We start from the raw sequence: 23,851 nt of genomic DNA on the forward strand, positions 1-23,851 counted from the left end.
AAAGCTAGTATATTACTAACAGATTTAAACATGTGATCCTATTAGCGAAATCTCTCTGTTTTTCCAAAAAAAAAAAATTTACTTTTAGTTTTCCATTTTTCTATGTTAGTGATCAATTGAAATCTCTCTGTTTATTAATTTTACTTAACTTTAGTGGAAGCTTATGTTTTGTTTTACTAACAGATCCACGGCCATTGAATCGAACAATGCAAATCATTATTCAAGATGACACTTACAAAGACGTGATAAAGTGGCAATCATTACCAAAATCTTTTTTACCAGAGGCTGGAAGACCTGAGGACAGTTTAAATGGTACTAAAAATTGTAGCCATTCTTTTGCTATAATGGTCGAACCAAATGCCACTATAGGCGCTGTTAAATCTTACGTTCAAGAAGAAAAGGGGATTCCTTTTAAGAAACAGAAGCTGTTGAATGGGGAGGGAAGAACTCTGAGAGATTCACACTCTCTTACTTCTCTGGGAATTAAGAAATGTTCAACTTTAATCCTTCGATATGCACCTGTAACGCGAATTATTGTTAGAAACATTGTTTCAGGACACTTTCTTGAGATTATGGTATGGCCTGATGATACAATTGGACATGTTAAGGCTGTGATTCAAGAAAAGCATGGCATTCAATTTCATAGACAGAAATTAACATTCCGTGGAAATGAACATGGCGATTCCGAGCCGCTCGCCAACATTGGGATTCAAAATGACAGTATTTTAGTCGTTGGATGTAAATCAGTAACGCAAATATTTGTGATATATAAGTTTTCAGGGTTTATATTTAAGGTAATAGTGGACCCTGACGACACAATTGGAGATGTTAAGGCTATTATTTGTGAAAAGGAGGGAATTCCATTTCATAAACAGAGGTTAATCTTCAGTGGAAAAGAGTGTAGTGATTCAGAGCTTCTCACCAACCTCGGCATTCAAGATGACAGTGAACTGATTCTTCATCATTTGAGCGACTGATTCGGAGTATAATTGTTTTTTTTTCTAAGTGATACTGTGTTTTTTTTAGTGTAAGTGAGTCCTTGAGTAGGTGAGAAAAGAAAGAAAAGAAAAATATGTAGTCAGATTTATTGAGTTCTTTTATTACCGCAGCCTCCTTATATTATCAATGCTCTTTATCCAGTCGTGGGATAAGGTATCAGAATATCAGATTGTTGTGTAATACTACTATTTTTTAAATTATGACTATGTTCTAAATAGCAACATTAAAGGTGGCTATCGGTGCAAATTGCTCCTACTTTTCTCGCTTGAACCTTTTACGGTGTACTCCTTATTTGTTCAAGGGTGAGCATAGCATGAAAAAACAGGAAAAAGTATAAGCATAGCTAGAGCAAGATGCTCGAGAAGGTTTAGAAGCCTTATTTAGAAGGAAAAAAAAAGGAGTAATGGGGTTCGAACTCGCACCCAATGTTTTAATAGGCGGGGCGTGAGGCGAGGCGTTTTACCTCTGACGAGGCGAGGCGTAAGCCCTGAGACACGAGGCGTAAGTCCTATATATGGATCTTTAAATTTTACTAATTTCAAGAATTTTAAGATAGTATAAAATAAAAAATAATTATAAAAATTATATCAAAATCATAAAATTATAATAAATAATCTATTTTAAATATTTATAATTTATAATTCAACTATGAATAATATGAAAAGTATGACATATATCGCAAATTAGCTTACAACTCAAACATCAAAAGTAATGTATTTGATACATAATCTTATATGTATCTCTTAAGGAGTAATAAATCTTAAAAGAATTTCGATATTATAATTTGATATTTTTCTTAAAATACTCCTATTATTTAATATACTTTCTATTTGAAAGAGAATTTATATAAAAACATAATTCACAATTTAAATATGATTCTCTAGCATCATTTTTTTTACGTCTTTGGTTCCCTCCACCCGCCGTCTTCGGTCAACTCAAACAACAGGCCAGGAAGGACATGATCATGATGAGTTGACCAATTCCTCTACCCTGCATTCTCTTTCTTTGCCGTGAAGTGGGTCTTTCCCTGTTGTTCTGTTCCCGCCACGAGAAAGTTTGAACAAGTTAATAAAGTGATACATAATTTACCATACAATACCATGATAACTAATTATTTGTAAATAGTTACTAGCTACTGAGCTATTCGATTAATAAGTATGGTATCTCGTAAATGTGAAAAAAATAATATTTAGAAAATAATTATGAAAAAATTACGGACTATTATATAAAAAGACAAACAAAAGTTAATAAATAAATACCTTTTAAATGAAAGATTTATATAAAATTAACTATTATGGCAGTCTTAGTGGATAACGTGCAATAATTTTTATTTTAATTATGACATAAAATACTCTCAACTTAATGATTTATGATTAAGAAAAAAGTAATTTTGAATAGCCAACGATTTATTAAGAAAATTTGAGGATTTACAAGGTTAGTTACATATAATTGCATAAAGTTCTATTAGGCAAGCCCAATATGCTGGGCGTTGGGCGTGTTCGGGGCGTAAGCCCCAATGGCCGAGACGTAAGTCTCACGGAACTAAGTCCCACAGATAAGCCCAGCGGCGTTTACATAAGCCCAGGGGCGTTTTATGAGTGCTCCGCCCCGGGGCGAGTCCCAATTCTACCTTTTAAAATAGAGCTCGCACCTACTGCGTACAAGACTCGTACTAATACCCATAGATTATGTCGTTCCATAATTACATTAATGTGCACCAAACTCTTGCTTTCATAATTGTTCATTTTTGCTTCTCCATAGCTACATGTTTGAACGTTTAGAATCGACATGGACCCTGGATCCATAAGTATGAAGACACCCTAGATTCACAAAGAATTATGGTAGTGTGATAAATACTCCTTCATCCTTAATAAAAATCTTGGGTTCGAGTTCTGAGTATGAAGTCGTGTTTGTTAGGAAGCGTTTACCCTCCCTTCAATGTGAAATTTTCCAACATGAATCTAAATATATTGGAGCTTCAATATTAGCATCGGACAATGGGACGGAGAAAGAAGTTATGTTTGCCTAACTGGCGAATATGGCTGCTCAAGAATCAAGACTGTAACATAGTTGCTTAGAGGAGGAGTTCTCAAACTATATGGTTTGAGTTCAGTCAATTATAAAGTGTTCCATTTTAGTTATAGAGTTTGAGAGGATTATTTGAGAGTAACGAGTAAATAAGTTTACTCACAAAAAAAATATGTATTGTACAATTTTTTATATTGAGCAACGATAATTTGTCAAATGGTAAACTAATAACACGTCACATGAAAATAAAAATCAAAAATTAAATAATGAATAATGCAATTGACAAGTAATAATAAAAAATTTAAAAAATATATAGAAGGGATGAGACAAACTCTATAGATAATGCAAATTGAAATAAACTGACTCGGCTAGGTGGAACTTGTTAAACAACTAAGGGAAAAACACTAATAAAATTAATTCAGAAAAAACACAAATTAAACTCGATATCCTTGCCAAATAAGGTCTTATTCAACAACCGCACAACTTTAAGACAAGTTCCAGAAAACTGTCATGCTCAATTCCGCAGTTGACAAGAGTCTCATTATCTTTTGGTTGTCGTCCTTGGAAAAGTATCCTCTGTGATGAAATCGGATCCCTTCTTTTTCTTGAATTGCGGCCTTAACATCTGCAATAGTGTCATCAGCCTCAACCCTTAACCTAAGTCTGCGTCCGAGAAAATTCACACGAATTTGCGCTATCGGTGCATATCTAAGGATTATGGTACAACCTTCCTTGATTCCCAAGGGAAGAGGAGTCTGTCCATCTTTCATAACTCCACCCTCCTTCTTCAAAAGCTTCTGTTTCTTAAAAGGAATTACCTTTTCTTCTTGAATGTGTATGCTTTTACTGCAGCTATATTGTCATCATGTTCAACCATTAGGTCAAAAGCTTTTGATTCTGAATTATTACTACTGCCATCTATAATATCCTCAAATCCATACGGCAAAAAAAGATAATGGTAATGAACGCCAATTAATCACGTCTCTGTAGGTGTCATCTTGAATAATAATCTTCATTATTCGATACTGTGACCACGGATCTATGACATAAAGCAATGTATAAGCTTCTGCTTAAGTAAATAATACGATAAACAAGAACTAAACTACATGTTCCTTTTAAATACAAATTCTACTGTATGAATAACGTTTTAAAGAAAAAGAATTAAAAAGTAATTCAATTACTTGCAACTTTTTTAAAATAAAAAATAAACAAAAATAATATATGTAGAAATCTAATCTGTAATAACTAAGGACTACGAATATAACGTTTTCAATCGTGGAAGTTTAGAGATCAATATAACGTTTACAAAAAAAAAAAACTGAAAACTTGTGTAGGACTTTCATAAAGGAGAGATTTTACTAATACGATCGCACACAAAGCCGAACAAAGCCTTATAGGATCGAGTTCATCTTATGCTACTTTGGATGCGAAGTACAAATTTATATGTAAATATTTATTAAAGTTATAATAAATAATTAGTTTGAACTCATAATATTAAATATATATTTTTTGAGAGGGTTGGTAAAGTTGCTTATTAACCTGATCGTATATGGCCAACAAATACTAACGTTACTTTGTCCTTTGATCTTTGATCTCCCTCAATTCTTTCTTCGGTTCTTCCTCTCTTGTTTCTGTTAGTAAGAAGCAAAGGGATTAAAAAAAAAAAAACCCTGCTTATAGAGGTTAGAGTAGCGTTTACTATGGGAAGGAGTCCAGAGTCCAGAATATTATTGAGACTATTAAATATCCCAAAAGATGTGCGAATACTCTCTTGAACTGATCTCAAATATTCTACTCATAAAAGAAAAGTTTTCTTAATCCTAATCGTCAATCCTACAATAACATTCCTATATTACTTCCTACATCTTTTCATTAAAATTTATCTTAATCCGATGTTTTATATTAAATAAATAAATAAATACAAGACATGAATCTTGAAATAAATGCACCATATGTGCCTTGAATGCTTGAATTCTCATTTTATTTTTAATATTATGATTAGATTATTCGGTTTCGTATAAATACTCCGCGAGTAAGTATTGTTTTGATAAAAAAGTATAATATCAGAGATTTCTCAGGTTCAATAATATTAATCTCCCTTATAGTTTACAATATTACTAGTATTTGGGCACGTGCTATCCCATATCAGTATTTACATAATGTGTTTACAATTATATATTTGTGCATATATATTCTAAAAATATTTGACTGGGCTATAAATTAAACATTAAATTGCACGTGCAATTAACATTATTAAATATCTATGGTACTGCCTCTTATGAATGAAGTCAAAATATGCACTATGTTATATTTTTGAGTAGTCATACTTTCAATTAAAACTTCTCTTTCTAACTATGTAAGTTTAATTATTCTAACTTTTATGTACGTGTCAACCATAATTATTGTAATAGTTACTACCACACAGCATAAGTACCTTCCTCGTTTAGGGACAACTACTAAAATATTTGTATAAAACGAAATAGTAGAAATATTTGCTTGGAGTTTTAAAAAAGAAACGAAAATATACAAAACAGTGTCCTTGCATGAGTAATTGAGAGGCTAACAAAATTGGTATAAGGGATGGAAATAGCTACAAAAGTTATGCCATCTCATTTAATTTGTCAATCTCTGTACATAAGACCATGAACAATTATATATCCAGCAATTTTATTTCACTTTTTTCTTTTCAGTATTAATACTTTATCAAGAGGGGTTGCTCTGATGGTAAGCAACCCCCACTTCCAACCGAGAGGTTGTGAGTTCGAGTCTCCCCAAGAGCAAGGTGGGAAGTTCTTGGAGGGAAGGATGCCGGGGTCTATTTGGAAACAGTCTCTCTACCCTAGGGTAGGGGTAAGGTCTGCGTACACACTACCCTCCCCAGACCCCACTAAGTGGGATTATACTGGGTTGTTGTTGTTGCGTAGTGCAAACAAAAACACCAATTTATATATATAGCTTAGCCAACCAAAGAAAACAATTGAAAATAACAAAAAATAATGATGTAAAAATTGTTCAACATGATAATGAGAAAAACAGAGTATCATACAAATTAAGATTCAATAAAAGTCTCACTTTGCAGTACATCTCAAACAAAGCAGAAAAAATGTATTCGAACAATCACATTATTTTGTATTCGAAATATGAAAAATAAGAAAAAGAATCGTACTACTCCTATTGCAAATGAGTATGTATCACTACACTTTCTTATCAAACTTCTATCCTTTGTTTAAAAAGAAAACATTCTAGAATAGACAAAACCTCTAAGGATTAATCAATTGGAAAACAATAAAGCCTTCCGTTGGCAAATAGACCATAAACTAATTCTAGTAGTTCTTTTGCAGAAAGTTAATATTATAGTACACAGTTGTCCCATAAATACAAGCCTCTAGATTGTAGGAGACATGAGAAAATGAAAAAAGAAATTAATTTACCTATCAAGCTGTTGCTGAGCAAAATATGACAAATGAAAAGAGACAATACATAATGTGGGCAAAGTGGAATTTCTCGTAGAAAGAAGAGAAAATTGTTAAATTGATCTGGCGCTTTGTTTTGCACTTTTATAAATACAATAAAGGATATGAAAAGTTTACCCATAAATGTTATTATTGGTGGCATCTCAAAGGACCAAAACTGATATAGATGTGGAGCTTTAAAAATTTTGCCAAACTGAACATGTAATAACTCCAGTAGACTAAACGATCATTCCTTTTTATTAAGCAAAAAAATGTGCACGCCTACAACATGTTATAACCGATGGCAGATGAAAGAATCCTAATTCAGTGCAGTTAATATTTTCATCTAACATATTCATTTTCATTGATTTAAAGAGTAATATGGTCATTTAGCTTTTGAAGGGCATTTATGTAATTCGACTTTAGACTTAGGGTCTTCACACTTTTAGTAATAATGATAATGATAATGATAATGATAGTAATGATAATGATGATTACTCTTTTCTCCCTTATCAACTAGATTATATATGAAGAATTGCGTGTGAAATATATGCCTCCAGCTTATGTATATATATATATATATATATATATATATATATAAACATACTCAAAATTATTTTGACACAAATTTAAAAGAATATTCCTTAGTTTTGGAAGACCAAAGTTGAATTCAGGGATAAGAATATACTTAGAAGCACATTGACTAGTATCATAATTTTGCATGTATGACATTACTGTCACAACTTCTATATATCATCTGTGTGCTATTACATAAGCTATTCGGCGTATCTAAGTTTTCCAGTAGCATGACGAGCATATTTTTTTCAAAAACAACCTATATACAATGGAAGATCAATTTTAACTTAGTCTATTATATCTACGGTGGCACTAACATACGTAAGAAATATTAAACTTGACAACAAATGTGTAAGGTAGAAGACCAGTATTCTTCTTGGTAGTAATTATTGGTATCATTCTCTGCTGAGTCAAAAACTGAAAAATATTTTATTTTTACTATAAAATTTTGCAATTAACCTTTTATTTAGTTAATCAATATATTCATTTCTGCTAGCTAAGATAGATTTTTAATTCTATAATGCGAATTGCGTTTTAATCTAATGATAGAAATATTTCTCTTATTAAATGCACTACTATTAGCATTGGGTTGATAACCAAGTATTCGAGAAGAACCAAATCACCTTTTATTGGATGCTCTTCTTCGTTTCCGACATGAAGTAAGAAGACACTAAATACCGGATTTGTTCTTATTTTATATTTCTTGTCAGCTGAATCTTTTTTATTTGAGGCCAGAAGCATAACTTTGGCGAGTTAGCTTTTACAGTTTTGCTTTTGTCGATTTTGGAATTACTGGTAGTACTTGATAGAAATCACCTCCCAAACCATTAATTTATCACCAAACGGTTCATTAAAATTCAATATATCTTTAGAACTCCGGAAATTGTTTCGATCGTTTGACACTTAGTTATAAGTGCTTCATCCCAGATTATAAATTTTGCTTTCCTTATAAATTTAGCACCATTGCTCTGCTTGGATATATATTTGTGATGGTTATTTGAGTAGAAAAGTTCAAATATAATATAAAAATATATTATCGCAGGGATATTATTTTCCTCAATTTCAACTCTTTATGCAGCCCAATTAATATTACTTTAATTTTTTCTTGGTATTGGACATTATGGAGTGGTAATGTATTGCAAATATGGAGGATTATTATAATAATTAATTTTATTAAACCTTCCTACATATTTTTAAATAAGAATTTAATAGATAAAAAATTTTAATTTTAAAATTTTAAATAATTAAAATTAGCATAGAAGGTATTGTAGTCCAAGAAATAGATTATTGCAGTTATGTCCTTTACGTATGAGTTCTTTCATTTAATATTTTAGGGCTATTTTGGTCTATTAATAATGTATTTGTGCCTTTATAATAATATAGACTTTCCTTTTTCTAAATCGATTTGGACAATATAATACATTCTCAAATTAGTCCAAAAAATAGGTTATTGCAGTTATGTACTTTTCCTATGATTTCTTCCATTTAATATTTTAAGGCCATTTTAGTCTATTAATATTATATTTGTGCTTTTCTAATAATACATGATCTCCTTTTTCTAAATTGATTTGGACAATATAATATATTCTCAAAGTAAATTAGTAATAGGGCATTATAATACGTTTTCAAATTAAATTAGTAATAGATATTTTTAAGAAGTATATCCTAAAAGTAATAGGATTATATGAATAAAAACACGTCTCTACCCCGAAAGTAATTATATTAAAAGGAAACATAACGTGTTCCTAAAAGTATTAGGTATACACGCTAACATATAGTATTATATGGCTATGCCTGAAAGTAATTACGTTAATAGGATTCCTAAAGGTAATCATGCAGGATTCCTAACGTATAGTATATGTACTAAAACTAATAGAATTATAAGTCTAATATGTGACGACCCAGCTAGACGTCTCATGAGTTACCGCTCCATTTTCCTCATTTCTGTTTCTTTATGTTTTGTTTATCTATATTTTTATGGTATCGGGTTGGTCGGATCGAGTTCTGTTGATACCCAATTTTTCCCTATGTATTTTTATATACAAAATACTTTCAAAATAACATATATATATATATATATATATATATATATATATATATATATATATATATATATATATATATATATATTTATATGCATACATAAGCATACCCAAGTGTTTTAGTATTTTTCCAATCTTTTGAAGAGTTTTTAAATCAATTTACTATCCATTTTAGCAGTACAAAATCCATAATTATTTCCAAAATCATCAATTTTGGTGAATAATTTATTTTATTCCTATATTTATACCAAAATATAGTTAAGATAATTTTTGTATGTTTTTACAAATTTATTTGATATTTAAAAGACTAAATTGCATATAATTGCAATTATAACCTATTTTAAGATTAATAGCATTTCTATAATTGTAAAATTGGTTTCAATATTTTTAAATTAATATTTATATATTATTTGTTGGATCGGTACTCTTAATTTACTTTTAAAGTCATTGTTACTATTTTTTATAAATAAAAAGGAAAAACTAGCTATTTAACATTTAGTCCCATTTCATTTCAATTACAGCCCCATTTCATTTTCAATTTTAACCCTTAAATTGACCCAATCCTAAACCCAACCGGACCAACCCAGTTCCAATTATAACCCAACCCTTGACCCATTTTCAGACCCGCCCGACCTCTCCTTTAATCCTGGCCGTTGATCATTTTGATCAACGGTCGTGATTCGTTCTTTCCTTTTTTAATTCCCATACCCCCTAATCCTAGCTCATTTGTATCAAAAATGCCTCCTTTGAACTCTCTTCATCTCCCAAATCCTCTCTAGCCTTCCCCGAAACCCTAATCGATTCCCACCTACTTCTGTCATGTTTCCACCGGAATCCATGGCATTCCTGGCCATGGATGGCCTGTGCTCACTCTCTCTCACCATTAACCTAAGCCACTCGAGGATTGAAGGCCGATTTCAATGGCTCCTTTTATATCTATCTCAGATCTGTAAGATCTATGGCCTCTCCGGCCGTTTTCCGGCGTATTCGAGCAATATGAGTCTCTTCGACTTAGGATCCGACCTTTCTCAAGACCTTCTCATTCTAGGGTCTTCTCTAATGTTTTTAAGCCGGCTAAGGTTCTATACTTACTTATTTTTTCTTAGATCTGTGCCATGCCTGGTCTTTACTTGACGTCTTAAGATTTTTCCCCAAAATTTCCTTTTCAAAATCGTTCAAATTCGATTTTTAGGGTTTCTGGAAAGTTTCTTTAAATTTTTTCTGACTCTTTTGTTCTCTCTTTATGTGTATTTATACTCGTATGTTTATTTCTTATTATGCTCGAGTTTGCTCGAGTTTGTTTCTTTTCTGATTATGAAAGACCTTCCTGTTCTTTTTGTCACTCTCATGCTCACATGCTAACTCGGTTTGTTGTTCCCCATTCTTTGCCATATGTGTTTAAGTTTGAGCTCTTTGATTTTGTTTCACCTTACTAAATTTTGTTGATGTTCCTGCTAAGCATGTTTTTACCTGCCTTGTTTAAAACTCGTAGCCTCTTTCTTCTGAATTCGTTTGTGTATGTTTGCCTCTCACAAGCCTTTGAAAGGGGCTTCTAAGCCTCTCTCAATTACTTTGATTTCTCACCTCTAATTCTATTTGTAACCCAAAAGTTTTGGGGATTTTCTTTGATAAGTGGCACTAGGGTTCCACTTTGGGACCCTAGGTTTGCAGACTCACTATGAGCTTGTAATCGAACTTGAATCATTTTGTTTGTGACTCTGAAACTTTCAGTAACTCTTTTCTAGGGTAAACGACTCTTTTGTTTGATTTAGGTGCTTTATATATGAGAAAAACTCCTCTTTCAAAAGGTTTTCACAACCAAGGGATTGATTCCGAAATCCCTTTAATAAGGCTAATGATTCCTTACTGGTTTCTTTCGATTGAACCTCCTTTACCCTACTGGCTGTTTATTTTGATCTTTTTGTGTAGAAATTCTATGCTTGTGTTGTTTTCCTTAAATACATGGTCTCGTGTATTCCTTTTGTAATTCTGTACCAGTGTTTGAACTATTTCTATACTTATATGATTCTTTCATTTATTACCTTGATTCCCTGTGATTACAATTGGATCCGGGATCCTCTTGATTGATTTTCGAACTGATGCCCTATTGTTACTTTATAAATACACTATTATTCCAGCTTTCCTTAACTACCCACTATGTATTTGACTTTGTTTATGCACTATGTGGTTTCTCTGCCCTAATCAGCCCTATTGAACTAATTTCTTTCCTTATTCTATCTTGACTAGCCGTTTGAACTAGACTCCTTAATTAAAGGATTCCAGTTGTCTTAATTGATACTAATTGATTGCTATTTCCATGTTTGTGCATCCTTTGCATATGTATTACTTGTTTTCAAAACTATATAAAGACCTAGTCTTTCCTCTTTACTAAAATACACGAAAATACACTGAAACACATGGAAATACATGGATATACACCTAAATACACACGAACAAAAACACTTGTGATTACTTATTGTCTTGCAATACTATTTGAATTCAATACTTGGCTTTGCTTGAGATCTTTTGGAACTACTTTGTTTGCAACTTGGCTCTCTCAAGGCTACTGTTTTCTTACTTATTTTCCTTTGAAACTGGTATGTCTTTTATTTAATTTTCTGCCTCACCCCTATGTGTTCACTCTATAGTTTCAGACTTTTGTTTACTTTACTGCTCATGTTCAATAGTTTGTGCTAAATATTTTTCTTCCTTGCTTCTGTTTCTGTTATGAATCCCTACCCATATTCCCTTCTATATGCCTAAGTTAATGTCTTGGCCTAACAGTATCCTAATTACTGCCTAGGCCATAACCTGATCCACAATGGATCCTAACTCTCAATGATTGGCTAGCAGGTTGGTCACGGGGTGTGCCAGCATTCCAATTGCTGGGCATGACCACCAGCCTGCCATGTCTCTCCCTGATTCCTTTCCCCCTGTGCACTTACACTTATTCTTAGACTCTTAAGTTCTGCCCCTCTCTTATGATCCTTGCTTTGGGACCTTGAGTTCCCTTTGAACTTGGACATCTGAGGGCTGGCATTTCCACACTGCACTATGTTCTTAGTTCTGCAATGTTTTGGGGTGTAAGCATTGCCCGGAGTCCCTTTGAGACTCTTGGGAACTTTGACACGCTCCAAATAAGAGAAAGTCTTTTGGAAATCTGATCCTGGAAGTTGGTTCATCTCATATTGTTGGACTTCGAGTCTGAATTAGGCTGTTTAGATGTAGCTGGAACTTCTGATGTAATTTTACTTATCTTTCTGATTCACTCGGGTCTGTAATAATTTGTAATGACTATGAGGTATATAGTAAAAAAAATGGCGGAGGATTTCTCATGTTATGCATGTTGGGTAGATATCATGCTTTAGGTTCTATTTCTGCAATTACAACATTTTTCGTTTATATATCTGCATTTAGAAATTCTACCTATAAGTCTTTATAGCTTCTACATTACTTCATTTAGAAAACATGCCTATAAGTCCTGCATTTCTACATTCATGCTTATAAGTTCTGCATCTTAGAGATTATGCCTATAGGTTCTGCATATAGAAAACATGCCTATAAGTTTTTTCTGCACTTCTGCATATACCCGCCATTAGGCAAACAAACTTAGGCTTAATAATAACCAACAACGCCTAGAAATCATGCCTATAGGTGTAACCAGTTGAATCTGATTCGTTTATTTCATCTACAAGTCTAAAATCAGTAGTAATGTCGTTTAACTTATGTGTTTTCTACAATCAGTAAGCCTTCTTTAAAATCGGAGTAAGCACTGCTAAATATCATGCCTATAGGTCTCACTTAGGCAAACCATTAGGTAATTAATTAACTGCATTAGTCTTTGATAATTGCATCTAGACAAGGCTAATTCGGACTCTTCATCTGAGAAATATATGATGAATCAGCCTATCCTACGCTTTAATTTGATTCAGACCATAACCAGTACTTGTAAGTCATGCTAGCCAATTTGTTTCTTTAAATGAGGAGGTCTGTTTGAGCCTTTTAAATGTTATGTGTTCTCCCATACCTGCTTTATATGTTTTGATTGTCGCCCTAGAATTGTATCCTTTTAAAACTCTAAAAACCAAATCTCCCTTCCCTTTAGGATTAGTAGTCTCAATGTCTCCGAGGCTGATAGGATCGGGACGGGTAATAGCATGCAATAAGCAACGATACCATTCTGCGCTTTAATACCTTAACGGGGTGGGAAGGGTAGACATGGATATGATGACCGGTGCGCTAATACCACGTGTAATCCCTTTTTTGAGGAGTGATTACCGGGCATTGCATTGATCTGATACATATTGTTTGTAAACCTAGGACCCCCTTTCTTTTTCTTTTTTTTTTAAACTTGTTTCATTGTCCGAACTATTTCCTTAAAATTTCTGCTTTCTTTATTCTCTTCAAACTTTCAATTTATTTGCAATATTATATGCAAGCCCCTTTATTTGATCCCTTAATTGCTTACTTGATTATGTGAAGTCACAATTGTAACATGGCCGGGAACCACACTAGTGGATCTTGAGGGGTGCCTAACACCTTCCCCTCGAGATAATTTCTAGCCCTTACCCAAGCTCTGGTTCTTCAAACTCAAACCCTTCTTAGTGTACTAATGCACTTAATCATTAGGTGGCGATTCTTCAATTCCAAAACCCAATTCCCAAAAGGGAACGAGTTGTCCTCCCAAATGTCACAAGCCCGATTTCGCGAGAAAAAGGGAGCGCGACAGCATGGCGACTCTGCTGTGGATATTTCTTTTGGGATTTTACCATTTCATGTTATTTGTGACTTTACTGCTTCTTTATTGCCTTTATTAAATGTCTTTATTTCTCTTCTATTACGAAACTGACTTGGCTCCTTGTTTCTTTTCTTTAATGCTTTCCTTTAGTGCTTTCCTTTAATACTGATGTAATTATGAGCAATTATTGTAATCATTACTTTATGAACGTGCAAATACATGACAACTTGTGACTGCATATTCAACATCATATTCCACTCGTGCCAAACAAAATACCATAGCAACACTTATAATGAGTGGTTGCGCCCTTCCGATATCATTTCCCCCTAAATTTGGCAAAGGCGTATTTGCGGTAAAACCAGTTGATCAACGGTGTAGTCAATGGTTCCGAGCTTTTCCCTCTTGAGTTGTCCGCTCAAGGGTACCAGTCTAATACCTTATAGAAACCTTACTCTGTTCAATTGTGCATGCATCACTGTCAAAACCTAGCCGAGTTAGTTATGTTGTCCATATAATGACTCTTTAAGATAGCCTTGTCCAAAGTCCACTGGGTTTCCTGGGAACCCAAACGGACGTTACCATATTCTGTGCATTTATTTGGAGAACTAAATGCTGCTTATGCTAATTATTGGTTTAAATAGTCGAGTCCGACGGGGTAAGGGTCTAACACTTTGTTTTGCAGAAATGAGGCTCGAAGTCCCCAGATTTAGCATGGTCACCAACATCCACCCAAGGTTGCTAAGCTGGTGGGAGGATCTTCACTCCAGTGATCAGGCACTTGTCCGAAAATACCTAAGAAATTTGCCTTCTCTCCTGGAGGCCCAACCCAACAACAAAATTATAGAAACTGCTACTCTGTTCTGGGAATGTGATAGGTCTGTGTTTTGCTTCGGGGAGATTGAGATGACACCTCTGCTCGAAGAAATAGGAGGATTAGCTGGTATTCCGTGGGAGACTCGGGTTTGCTTATGCCGGAAAATCGCAAGGGTAGGGGTTTTCTCAAAATGATGGATACTAAAGAAAAACACAGACTTGGCTTGTTTGAAGGATTCCTACATTCCTTTAAACTATCTGTACGAAAGGTACGTCCATAATAAGTCCTACCGCACTTACCCAGATGAATTCGCCATCACCTCATTGGGTCATATCCATAGAAGGGTCTTTGTCTTTATGTTCTGCTTCTTGGGGATGATAGTGTTTCCTATGAAGAAAGCAAGGATTCACACCAGGCTAGCTATGGTCACTAAAACTTTAATGGAGGGAATTGGTGGGCAACCCTTTAGCATAGTGCCCATGATCGTTGCAGAAATGTACCAAGCCTTGGAAAAGTGGTAACAAGGAGCCCCACACTTCGAAGGCTGCAACTTGATACTCCATCTCTGGCTCATGGAGCATCTACAAAGGGGTGAATATCGGTAAGAGATTTAGCGGAGAGACTGGGACGATCATATAGCCTTCCATTAACCAAGGCGAATGAACTACATGCCCGACATGTTTGCTCAGCCAGAAGATGCCAAAGGATGGGTGGAGCTGTTTGAAAATTTGATTGAGGATCAAATACAATGGATGTTCGAATAGTTCCCTACTGACGAGTTCATCGCCCGATCCAGGGACGCGCCGTTTCTGATACTGATCGGTTTAAGAGGAACCTACCCTTATGTCCCCCTCCGGGTCATGAGACAGGGTGGGTAGGAAGTAGGTTATACAAAGGTTCGACAAGATGAGTAACTTCCGAGCTGATTTCCAAGATGATGACAATCCTTATAAGTGCCAAGCTCAACATATGTGGCATTGCAAGATCATCACGGGAAGAGATGCTATCGAGCCAGACAGATACCATGCTGGCTGCACCCCATACTATTCAAGATGGCTGGAGGATAATCATAATGGTCTGGGCCAACCTGGGTTTGTTCGAGGTCACAAGATCATTGATGAAAAGACTGAAGCACAGGTCAAGTACAACCAATTGCGCAAGAGGATACGGGAATGCGAAAGTGAGCACCGGGAGATTCAAGAAGTCCATCATAAGTTGATTGAAGAATGGAAAGATACGGCTGTCAATGCCAACAAGCGACTAGGGTATTTGGAGCGGGGTTTAGTGGAATTGGAAAGGAAGTTCATCCAGAGGATTGAAAACTGCCAAAACGCTGAGGGAAACGAAGGAGGACACTTGGCTAGAGCCTATTTGCTGCTTGGACTGCGTGAGCTGGTGAAGCTGTTCGATGGAGCTAAAGATGCCGAGTCTGGGGAAGGTCCTTCTAGGACCAAGTAGTTAGGAGTCTTTTCTTGTGTAATAAGGCCAACGACCATTAGTGACATTTTATTTTCTGCTATTAGTGTCGTTTTGGGATTCGCCTTATTTTTTATCAATAAAATAAGGCATTTAGCATTATAAGTTCTCCTAATCAACTTGTCGCTAGGCCTACCTTGGGCACAACGAGGTTCCCAATTTAGGTCACGATTTATATTCTTGCAGTATGTGTTTAATTATTGCAACATTTTTTTCTCATAATCCGCACTAACTTGCTACCTTTTTTGTTTTTACCTTTGTTTATTCCCCTCCCCAAAGGTTAGTTCGTGAACTCTAGCATCATCATCATACTCCACAAGATCTAAGGGCCCCCCACCTCCTCCTCCTCCGAGTCCTATCAGAAACAAGAACAAGGGAAAGATGGAAGATTTGAGCAACATCAGAAAGGAGAACTCAGTTGAAAGGGTAGAGGTTCCTCAGGGTATTCAGGTTTCCAAGGAAAGTGCCTCCCAGCTCGAACAAAAGTTATTGAGGTTTCAGGAAGAACTGGACCAAGTTCAGAACTTGGCGAATTGGTCATTTTCCCTCACTACCCCAAATGTCAACTTTTCCAACACTCAAAACCCCACACCTCCACAAAGCATCCTGAAACCACAAAACCAACCCGTTCCCCATCACCACTGCAACACATGCCACACTTTAGACAACACCCCACTGCTCATTCCTGAACCACTAAACTCCACAAATGATCATCCCCACAACACCCCCATCTATGTGGAAACCACACTGCACTATACTCAACCTATTTCAAGCATACCGGAGTCTGACTCTCTTATCAGGAATCTGGCCACGGAACTCAAGAAGTTGACTAGCCGAGTTCAGGGTGTCGAATGAAGCAAGGGGATTGAGGGACTGAATTACGAGGACCTTTGCATTCAGCCAGATGTCAAACTTCCTGAGGGGTACAAACCTCCCAAGTTTGAGATATTTGATGGCACAGGGTATCCCAGAGTCCATTTGAGGACATACTACGACAAACTGGTCGGAGTAGGAAGGGATGAAAATATTCACATGAAACTCTTTATAAGAAGTCTGAAAAGAGATGCTTTGTCTTGGTACATCAACCAAGACCCTAAGAAGTGGTCAAATTGGGTAAGTATGGCGTCCGATTTCATGGATAGGTTTAGGTTCAACCCAGAAAATGCACCAGACGTGTTCTACATCCAGAACTTAAAGAAGAAACCCTCGGAGACATTCCGCGAGTATGCTACTCGTTGGAGATCAGAAGCTGCTAAGGTCAGGCCGGCTTTAGAAGAAGAACAAATGAACAGGTTTTTCATCCGAGCTCAGGACCCATAGTACTATGAAAGGTTAATGTTGATTTAAAGCCAGAAGTTTCCCGACATCATCAAGCTAGGGGAAAGGATTGAGGAAGGTATAAAAAGTGGTATGGTCACTAACTTTGAAGCTTTGCAGGCCACCAACAAGACTCTACAGTCTGGTGGCACGTCCAAGAAAAGGGACGTGAGCGCCGTGATGGTTGCACAAAGAACAAAATCCCGAATTGAATACCAAACCTACCCAATACCTCCACTCATATATCAACCTACCCTAAATTACCAAGCACCCTCGCCCTCTTACCAAACTCTACCACCTACTTACCAATCACCTCCACCTCCCACATATCATCCCACTTCGCCCAAATATTCCCAACCCGCACATGTCTATCAAGCCTACAATACTCAACCCTCTCACTATCAACCACCTCCCACCTGCCAAAACTTTCCTAGATCCGACCAAACTTCGACCGCAGACCCCTCAAACAGTATACTGTCATTGTGGAACCTATCGACCAGCTGTATGAAAGGCTCAAATCTTTTGGTTACATCACCCCCATCCCCGCCGTAAACCCCGAAAACCCCTCCCAATGGGTCAACCCAAACAAAACTTGTGCATACCATTCCGGTATGAAGGGGCATACCATTGATGAGTGCCGCTCTCTGAAGGATAAGATCCAAGCTTTGATTGACAACAAGATCATCATAGCAAAGGAGCCATCTTGGAATATCCGTAACAACCCTCTGCCTGACCACAAGGGTGGGGGAGTTCACATGATTGAGATAGAGGATGAATGGGACCCCAAAGGGTCGATCGGATTGATCACTGAAGGTGACGACCAAAGGAACCAACGATCACACTTAATCCGATTGTGGTCTAGATCCAGCCTTCTGGAAACGCTGAAGTAGACATGTCCATAACACTTGAGTTCGAAGCACCTTCTTCTGCAAAAGACGCCAGGACCTATTGAGGTCGCGTTTGGGTCTCCAAAGACACTTGTACCATTCAAAGTGGCTGTGTTACCATCCAAGGCAAAGGTACCCATCCCAGTGGCCATGACAGCTGTAACACCATTCTACCCAAAGGCCATACCATGGGATTACACCGCCGAGGCGAGAAGGAAAGGGAAAACCAAATCTGGAGAAACAATTGCAGCATAGGGTATGACAAGAACCGGCAGGGCTTATACCCTATAACACCTAGCCGAGTCCAGTAAGAAGGCCTCTGGACGACCAACCATCACTGAAACTGAGCCTGATGATCTCTGGAGGAAGATACAAGCCAAAGAGTATTCAGTCATTGATCAGTTGAACAAAACGCCAGCCCAGATCTCTATCTTGGCTCTGCTACAAAGCTCTAACGCACATAAGAATGCCTTATTGAAGGTGCTGAGCGCATATGTACCCAGCAACATAACTGGAGGAGAAATGGCAAACATGGTGAGGCAAGTATTGGAGAGTCACAAAATCACTTTCCACGAAGACGAGCTGCCACCTGAAGGGCTAAGCCACAACAAGGCCTTGCACATCACTGTGCAGTGTGAAGATCATTTCATCACCAGAGTCCTGATTGACGGAGGGTCCAACCTTAATATTTGTCCATTGGTGACTCTCAGAACATTGGGAAAGAGCCTGCATGAGATCAAGGATGGAGCCATCAATGTCAAAGCTTTCTATGGATCCCAAAGGTCCACTATTGGAGAAATCAGTTCGTGTCTGCAAATGGGACCAACTTGGTTCGACGTTGATTTTCAAGTGATAGACGTCCTAACATCTTACACCTTGCTATTGGGACGACACTGGATCCATGCCGCTGGGGCTGTAGCATCAACCCTACATCAAGCAGTGAAATTCGAGTGGAATCACCAAGAGCATTACTATTACTTATCTTAATGAACCGACGATTGTGACGTACGACGAGGCAAAGCAACAAATGGATATGGACTCAGAAGAAGATGATATACCAGAAGAGGTTGTTAAAGAGGTTGAGGATTTTGAGAACAGACCTAAGTCTAACTTGGACGAAACTGAGATTGTCAACCTGGGAGATGTAGAAAATGTCAAAGAAACACGAATCAGCGTTCATCTGTCACCATCAGAAAAGAAAGAGTATACAGAATTTCTAAGGGAATATGAGGACATATTCGCCTGGTCTTATGATGACATGACTGGTCTCAGTACATCTATTGTAGCTCACAAATTGCCAACTGATCCGACATGTCCACCTGTAAAACAGAAGCTCAGGAAGTTCAAACCTAACATGAGTTTGAAAATCAAGGAAGAAGTCACCAAGCAAGTCAAAGCCAAGGTTCTCAGGGTAGTAGAGTATCCAACATGGTTAGCCAGTATTGTACCAATGCCGAAGAAGGACGAGAAGGTTGGAGTCTGTGTCGACTACCGGGATCTCAACCGGGCCAGTCCGAAAGACGACTTCCCCTTGTCGAACATACACATTCTAATTGACAACTGCGCCAAGCATGAACTGCAGTCGTTTGTTGATTGTTTTTCTGGGTATCATCAAATATGGATGGATGAGGAAGACATGGAGAAAATGGATTTCAATACACCATGGGGGATGTATTATTACAAGATGATGCCGTTCGGGTTAAAGAATGTCGGGGCCACCTACATGAGGGTCATGACTGCTATCTTCCATGATATGATACACAAAGAGATCGAGGTATATGTAGATGACGTCATCATCAAATCCAAGAGAGCCAATGACCACATAGAAGATCTGAGTAAGTTCTTCAACAGACTAAGAAGGTACAACTTGAAGCTGAATCCCGCCAAATGTGCATTCGGTGTTCCTGCCGAAAAACTACTTGGGTTCATTATGAGTTGTCGAGGAATAGAACTGGATCCGTCAAAGGTCAAAGCCATCCAAGAATTGCCACCGCCGAAGAACAAGAAAGAAGTTATGAGTTTCTTGGGAAGACTTAACTACATCAGCCGGTTCATAGCTCAATCCACTGTCATTTGTGAGCCATTCTTTAAGATGTTGAAGAAGGATGCCGCTACCAAATGGACTGATGATTGTCAGAAAGCCTTTGACAGAATCAAGGAATACCTATTAACGCCACCAGTTTTGGTCCCGCCCGAGCCGGGTAGACCTTTATTACTTTACCTTGCAGTATTGGATGGAGCTTTTGCTTGTGTTCTGGGGCAGCATGATGAAACGGTAAGAAAGGAGCAGGCCATCTATTATCTCAGCATGAGGTTCACCCCATACAAGGCCCGGTATTCTCTATTGGAACGCACCTGTTGTGCCCTGACTTGGGTAGCTCAGAAGTTGAGGCACTATTTTTGTGCCTATACTACTCATCTCATATCAAGAATAGATCCTTTGAAGTACATCTTTCAGAAGCCCATGCCCACTGGCAAGCTAGCCAAGTGGAAAATCCTGCTAAGTGAATTCGACATTGTTTACGTGACTCAGAAGGCAATCAAAGGACAAGCACTGGCAGATCATCTTGCTGAAAATCCTGTGGATGGAGAATATGAGCCTCTAAAGACGTATTTTCCCGATGAAGAGGTATCCTTCATTGGGGAAGATATTGCAGAACCCTATGATGGTTGGAGAATGTTTTTCGACGGAGTAGCAAACTTCAAAGGAATTGGCATAGGAGCGGTCCTAGTATCAGAAACCGGCCAGCATTATCCGATGTCTGCCAAGCTCAGGTTCCCGTGCACCAACAATATGGCCGAGTACGAAGCCTGCATCTTAGGGCTCAAGATGGCCATTGACATGAACATTCAGGAATTACTAGTGATCGGAGATTCAGACCTGCTTATATATCAGGTCCGAAAAGAATGGGCAACCAAGAACTCCAAGATACTCCCTTATCTGCATCATGTATAGGAATTGAGGAAAAGGTTCACAAAGACAGAGTTCCAACATGTTCCCAGAGTTCTGAATGAATTTGTCGATGCATTGGCTACCCTATCGTCCATGATACAACACCCAGACAAGAACTTTATTGATCCTATTCCGGTAAAGATCTATGATCAACCAACTTACTGCACTCATGTAGAAGAAGAAGCGGACGGAAAACCTTGGTTTCATGATATTAAGGAATATTTGACGAAAGGAGAATATCCAGAACTCGCAAATCCTACTCAGAAATGCACACTTCGGAGATTATCTAACAACTTCTTTCATAACAGAGGAATACTATATAGGAAGACTCCTGATTTGGGGTTATTAAGGTGTGTCGACGCAAAGGAAGCATCCAGGCTATTGGAGGAAATTCAAGCAGGGACCTGCGGTCCGCATATGAACGACTTTGTCTTAGCCAAGAAAATACTCCGAGCTGTTTATTTTTGGATGAATATGAAAATGGACTGCATCCATTATGTCCGAAAATGCCATCACTCTCAGATATATGCAGACATGATAAAAGTGCCTCCAAACGAGCTTACTGCAACAAGCTCGCCATGGCCTTTCACCGCTTGGGGAATGGATGTTATCGAACCTATCGAGCCTGCAGCATCAAACAAGCATAGGTTCATTCTAGTGGCAATTGACTATTTCACCAAATGGGTTGAAGCAGCATCGTACAAAGCAGTGACTAAGAAAGTGGTAGCAGATTTTGTCCGCGACCGTATTGTTTGTCGGTTCGAAATTTCGGAGTCAATCATCACTGATAATGGTTCCAATCTCAACAACGACTTGATGAAAGCCATGTGTGAAACCTTCAAGATCAAACACAAGAATTCTACAGCTTACAGACCTCAGATGAACGGAGCTGTAGAAGCTACCAATAAGAATATCAAGAAGATACTGAGGAAGATGATAGAAAAGCATAAGCAGTGGCATGAGAAGTCATCATTTGCCTTGTTGGGATACCACACCACAATCCGCACATCAACCGGGGCAACTCCTTATATGTTGGTTTATGGTACAAAAGCAGTCATTCCCGCCGAGGTAGAAATCCCCTCCTTAAGAATCATAGAGGAAGCCGAACTTGACGATGTAGAATGGGTAGAGAGTCACTACGAGCAGCTAGCTCTTATAGACGGAAAGAGAATGAATGCAATTTGCCATGGTCAGCTCTATCAGAACAGAATGTCCAGAGCCTTCAACAAAAGAGTTAAGCCAAGACAGTTTTCATCGGGGCAGCTGGTGTTAAAGAAGATTTTCCCACATCAAGAGGAAGCCAAAGGGAATTTCTCTCCAAACTGGCAGGGCCCATACATGGTTCACCGGGTCCTCACCGGAGGAGACCTCATACTTGCAAAAATGGACGGTGAAGTGTGGCCGAAGCCGATCAATTCAGATGCAGTGAAGTGATACTATCTGTGACTTTTATGCTTTCCTTATATGATGTAATTTGAACTACACCTGACCTAATTCCCGTTTAAGAGGGGATACATAGGCAGCCCGTATGGGTTCAGTCATAATTCAATAAAATTTTCATTTCCCCCCGCTATTGGAAACTGGGGCAGAATTTTGAGGAGGACCCTCAAAATTCCGAAGTGATTTCAGCCATTCGACGCAAACACCCGTCAGAAGCAGCAGCCCGGTAAACTGGAGCAGAATTTTGAGGAGGACCCTCAAAATTCCAGAGTGAGAGAAGTTGCAGTATCTTGGACCACGTCGCAATCGTCAGTTCATCGAAAGAAAACTATTCTTAATTATGTATTTATTGTCACATTTCTTTACTAAATCATGCATGTTTGTTACCAAAGTTGCTTCGTTTAGCAACGCTATCCCAATGATACGCCCAATATCATCGGAACGGAGCCGAGCAGGTCAAGCAGAGCCAGCGGAATACGAACTAACCTCCCCCTTTTACAAAACTCATGATTTTTCTTTGAATGCAGGAGCTTGAGTTGCAAAATCATCAAATATACTATACACTCACGAGACTCACATTGCTCAGAAATACAACTCTTAGAACTGTTGCACCTACTCACAGCTGCTATCCACACACAGTGCTCCCAGCAGACACAATATCCTCAGCAGTCGCAATATCTCAATCCGCTATCAGCTAAGAAAATTCTATCATCATTTTTCCCTTTTACTCCTTGCATAAGGCTACCTTTCTGCCTTCCGAGACTAAGCATTGTCTCCATCTGCATTCATCCTTGCATAAGGCTACCTTTCTGCATTTCGAGACTAATCAATGTCTCCATCTGCATTTCTCTGCATTGCATAAGGCTACCTTTCTGCCTTTCGAGGTTAAGCTTTACCTCCATCTTTATTCCTACATTGCATAAGGATATCTTTCTGCCTTTCAAGGTTAAGCTCTACCTCCATCTGCATTCCTGCATTGCATAAGGATACCTTTCTGCCTTCCGAGGTTAAGCTCTACCTCCATATGCATTTCCCTGCATTGCATAAGGCTACCTTTCTGCCTTCCGAGACTAAGCATTGTCTCCATCTGCATTTCTCTGCATTGCATAAGGCTACCTTTCTGCCTTCC

At 37.6% G+C, this 23,851-nt stretch overlaps 1 protein-coding gene across 1 annotated transcript; it reads left to right on the forward strand.

Annotated features, from left to right (window-relative positions):
• Positions 1–22,311: 22,311 nt before the first annotated feature.
• LOC138881537 (uncharacterized) lies at positions 22,312–22,716 on the forward strand. Its single transcript, XM_070161771.1, has one exon. It carries the CDS (start codon positions 22,312–22,314, stop codon positions 22,714–22,716), a length of 405 nt encoding a protein of 134 aa, XP_070017872.1.
• The last annotated feature ends 1,135 nt before the right edge of the window (positions 22,717–23,851 follow it).

The sequence above is a fragment of the Nicotiana sylvestris genome, chromosome 11 (genome assembly GCF_000393655.2).
Source record: "Nicotiana sylvestris chromosome 11, ASM39365v2, whole genome shotgun sequence".
In the NCBI taxonomy this organism is placed as follows: Eukaryota; Viridiplantae; Streptophyta; class Magnoliopsida; order Solanales; family Solanaceae; genus Nicotiana; species Nicotiana sylvestris.

Coding starts and splice junctions, on each gene's coding strand:
- LOC138881537 (XM_070161771.1), top strand. CDS start 22,312: ATGTTGGTTTATGGTACAAAAGCAGTCATTCCCGCCGAGGTAGAAATC.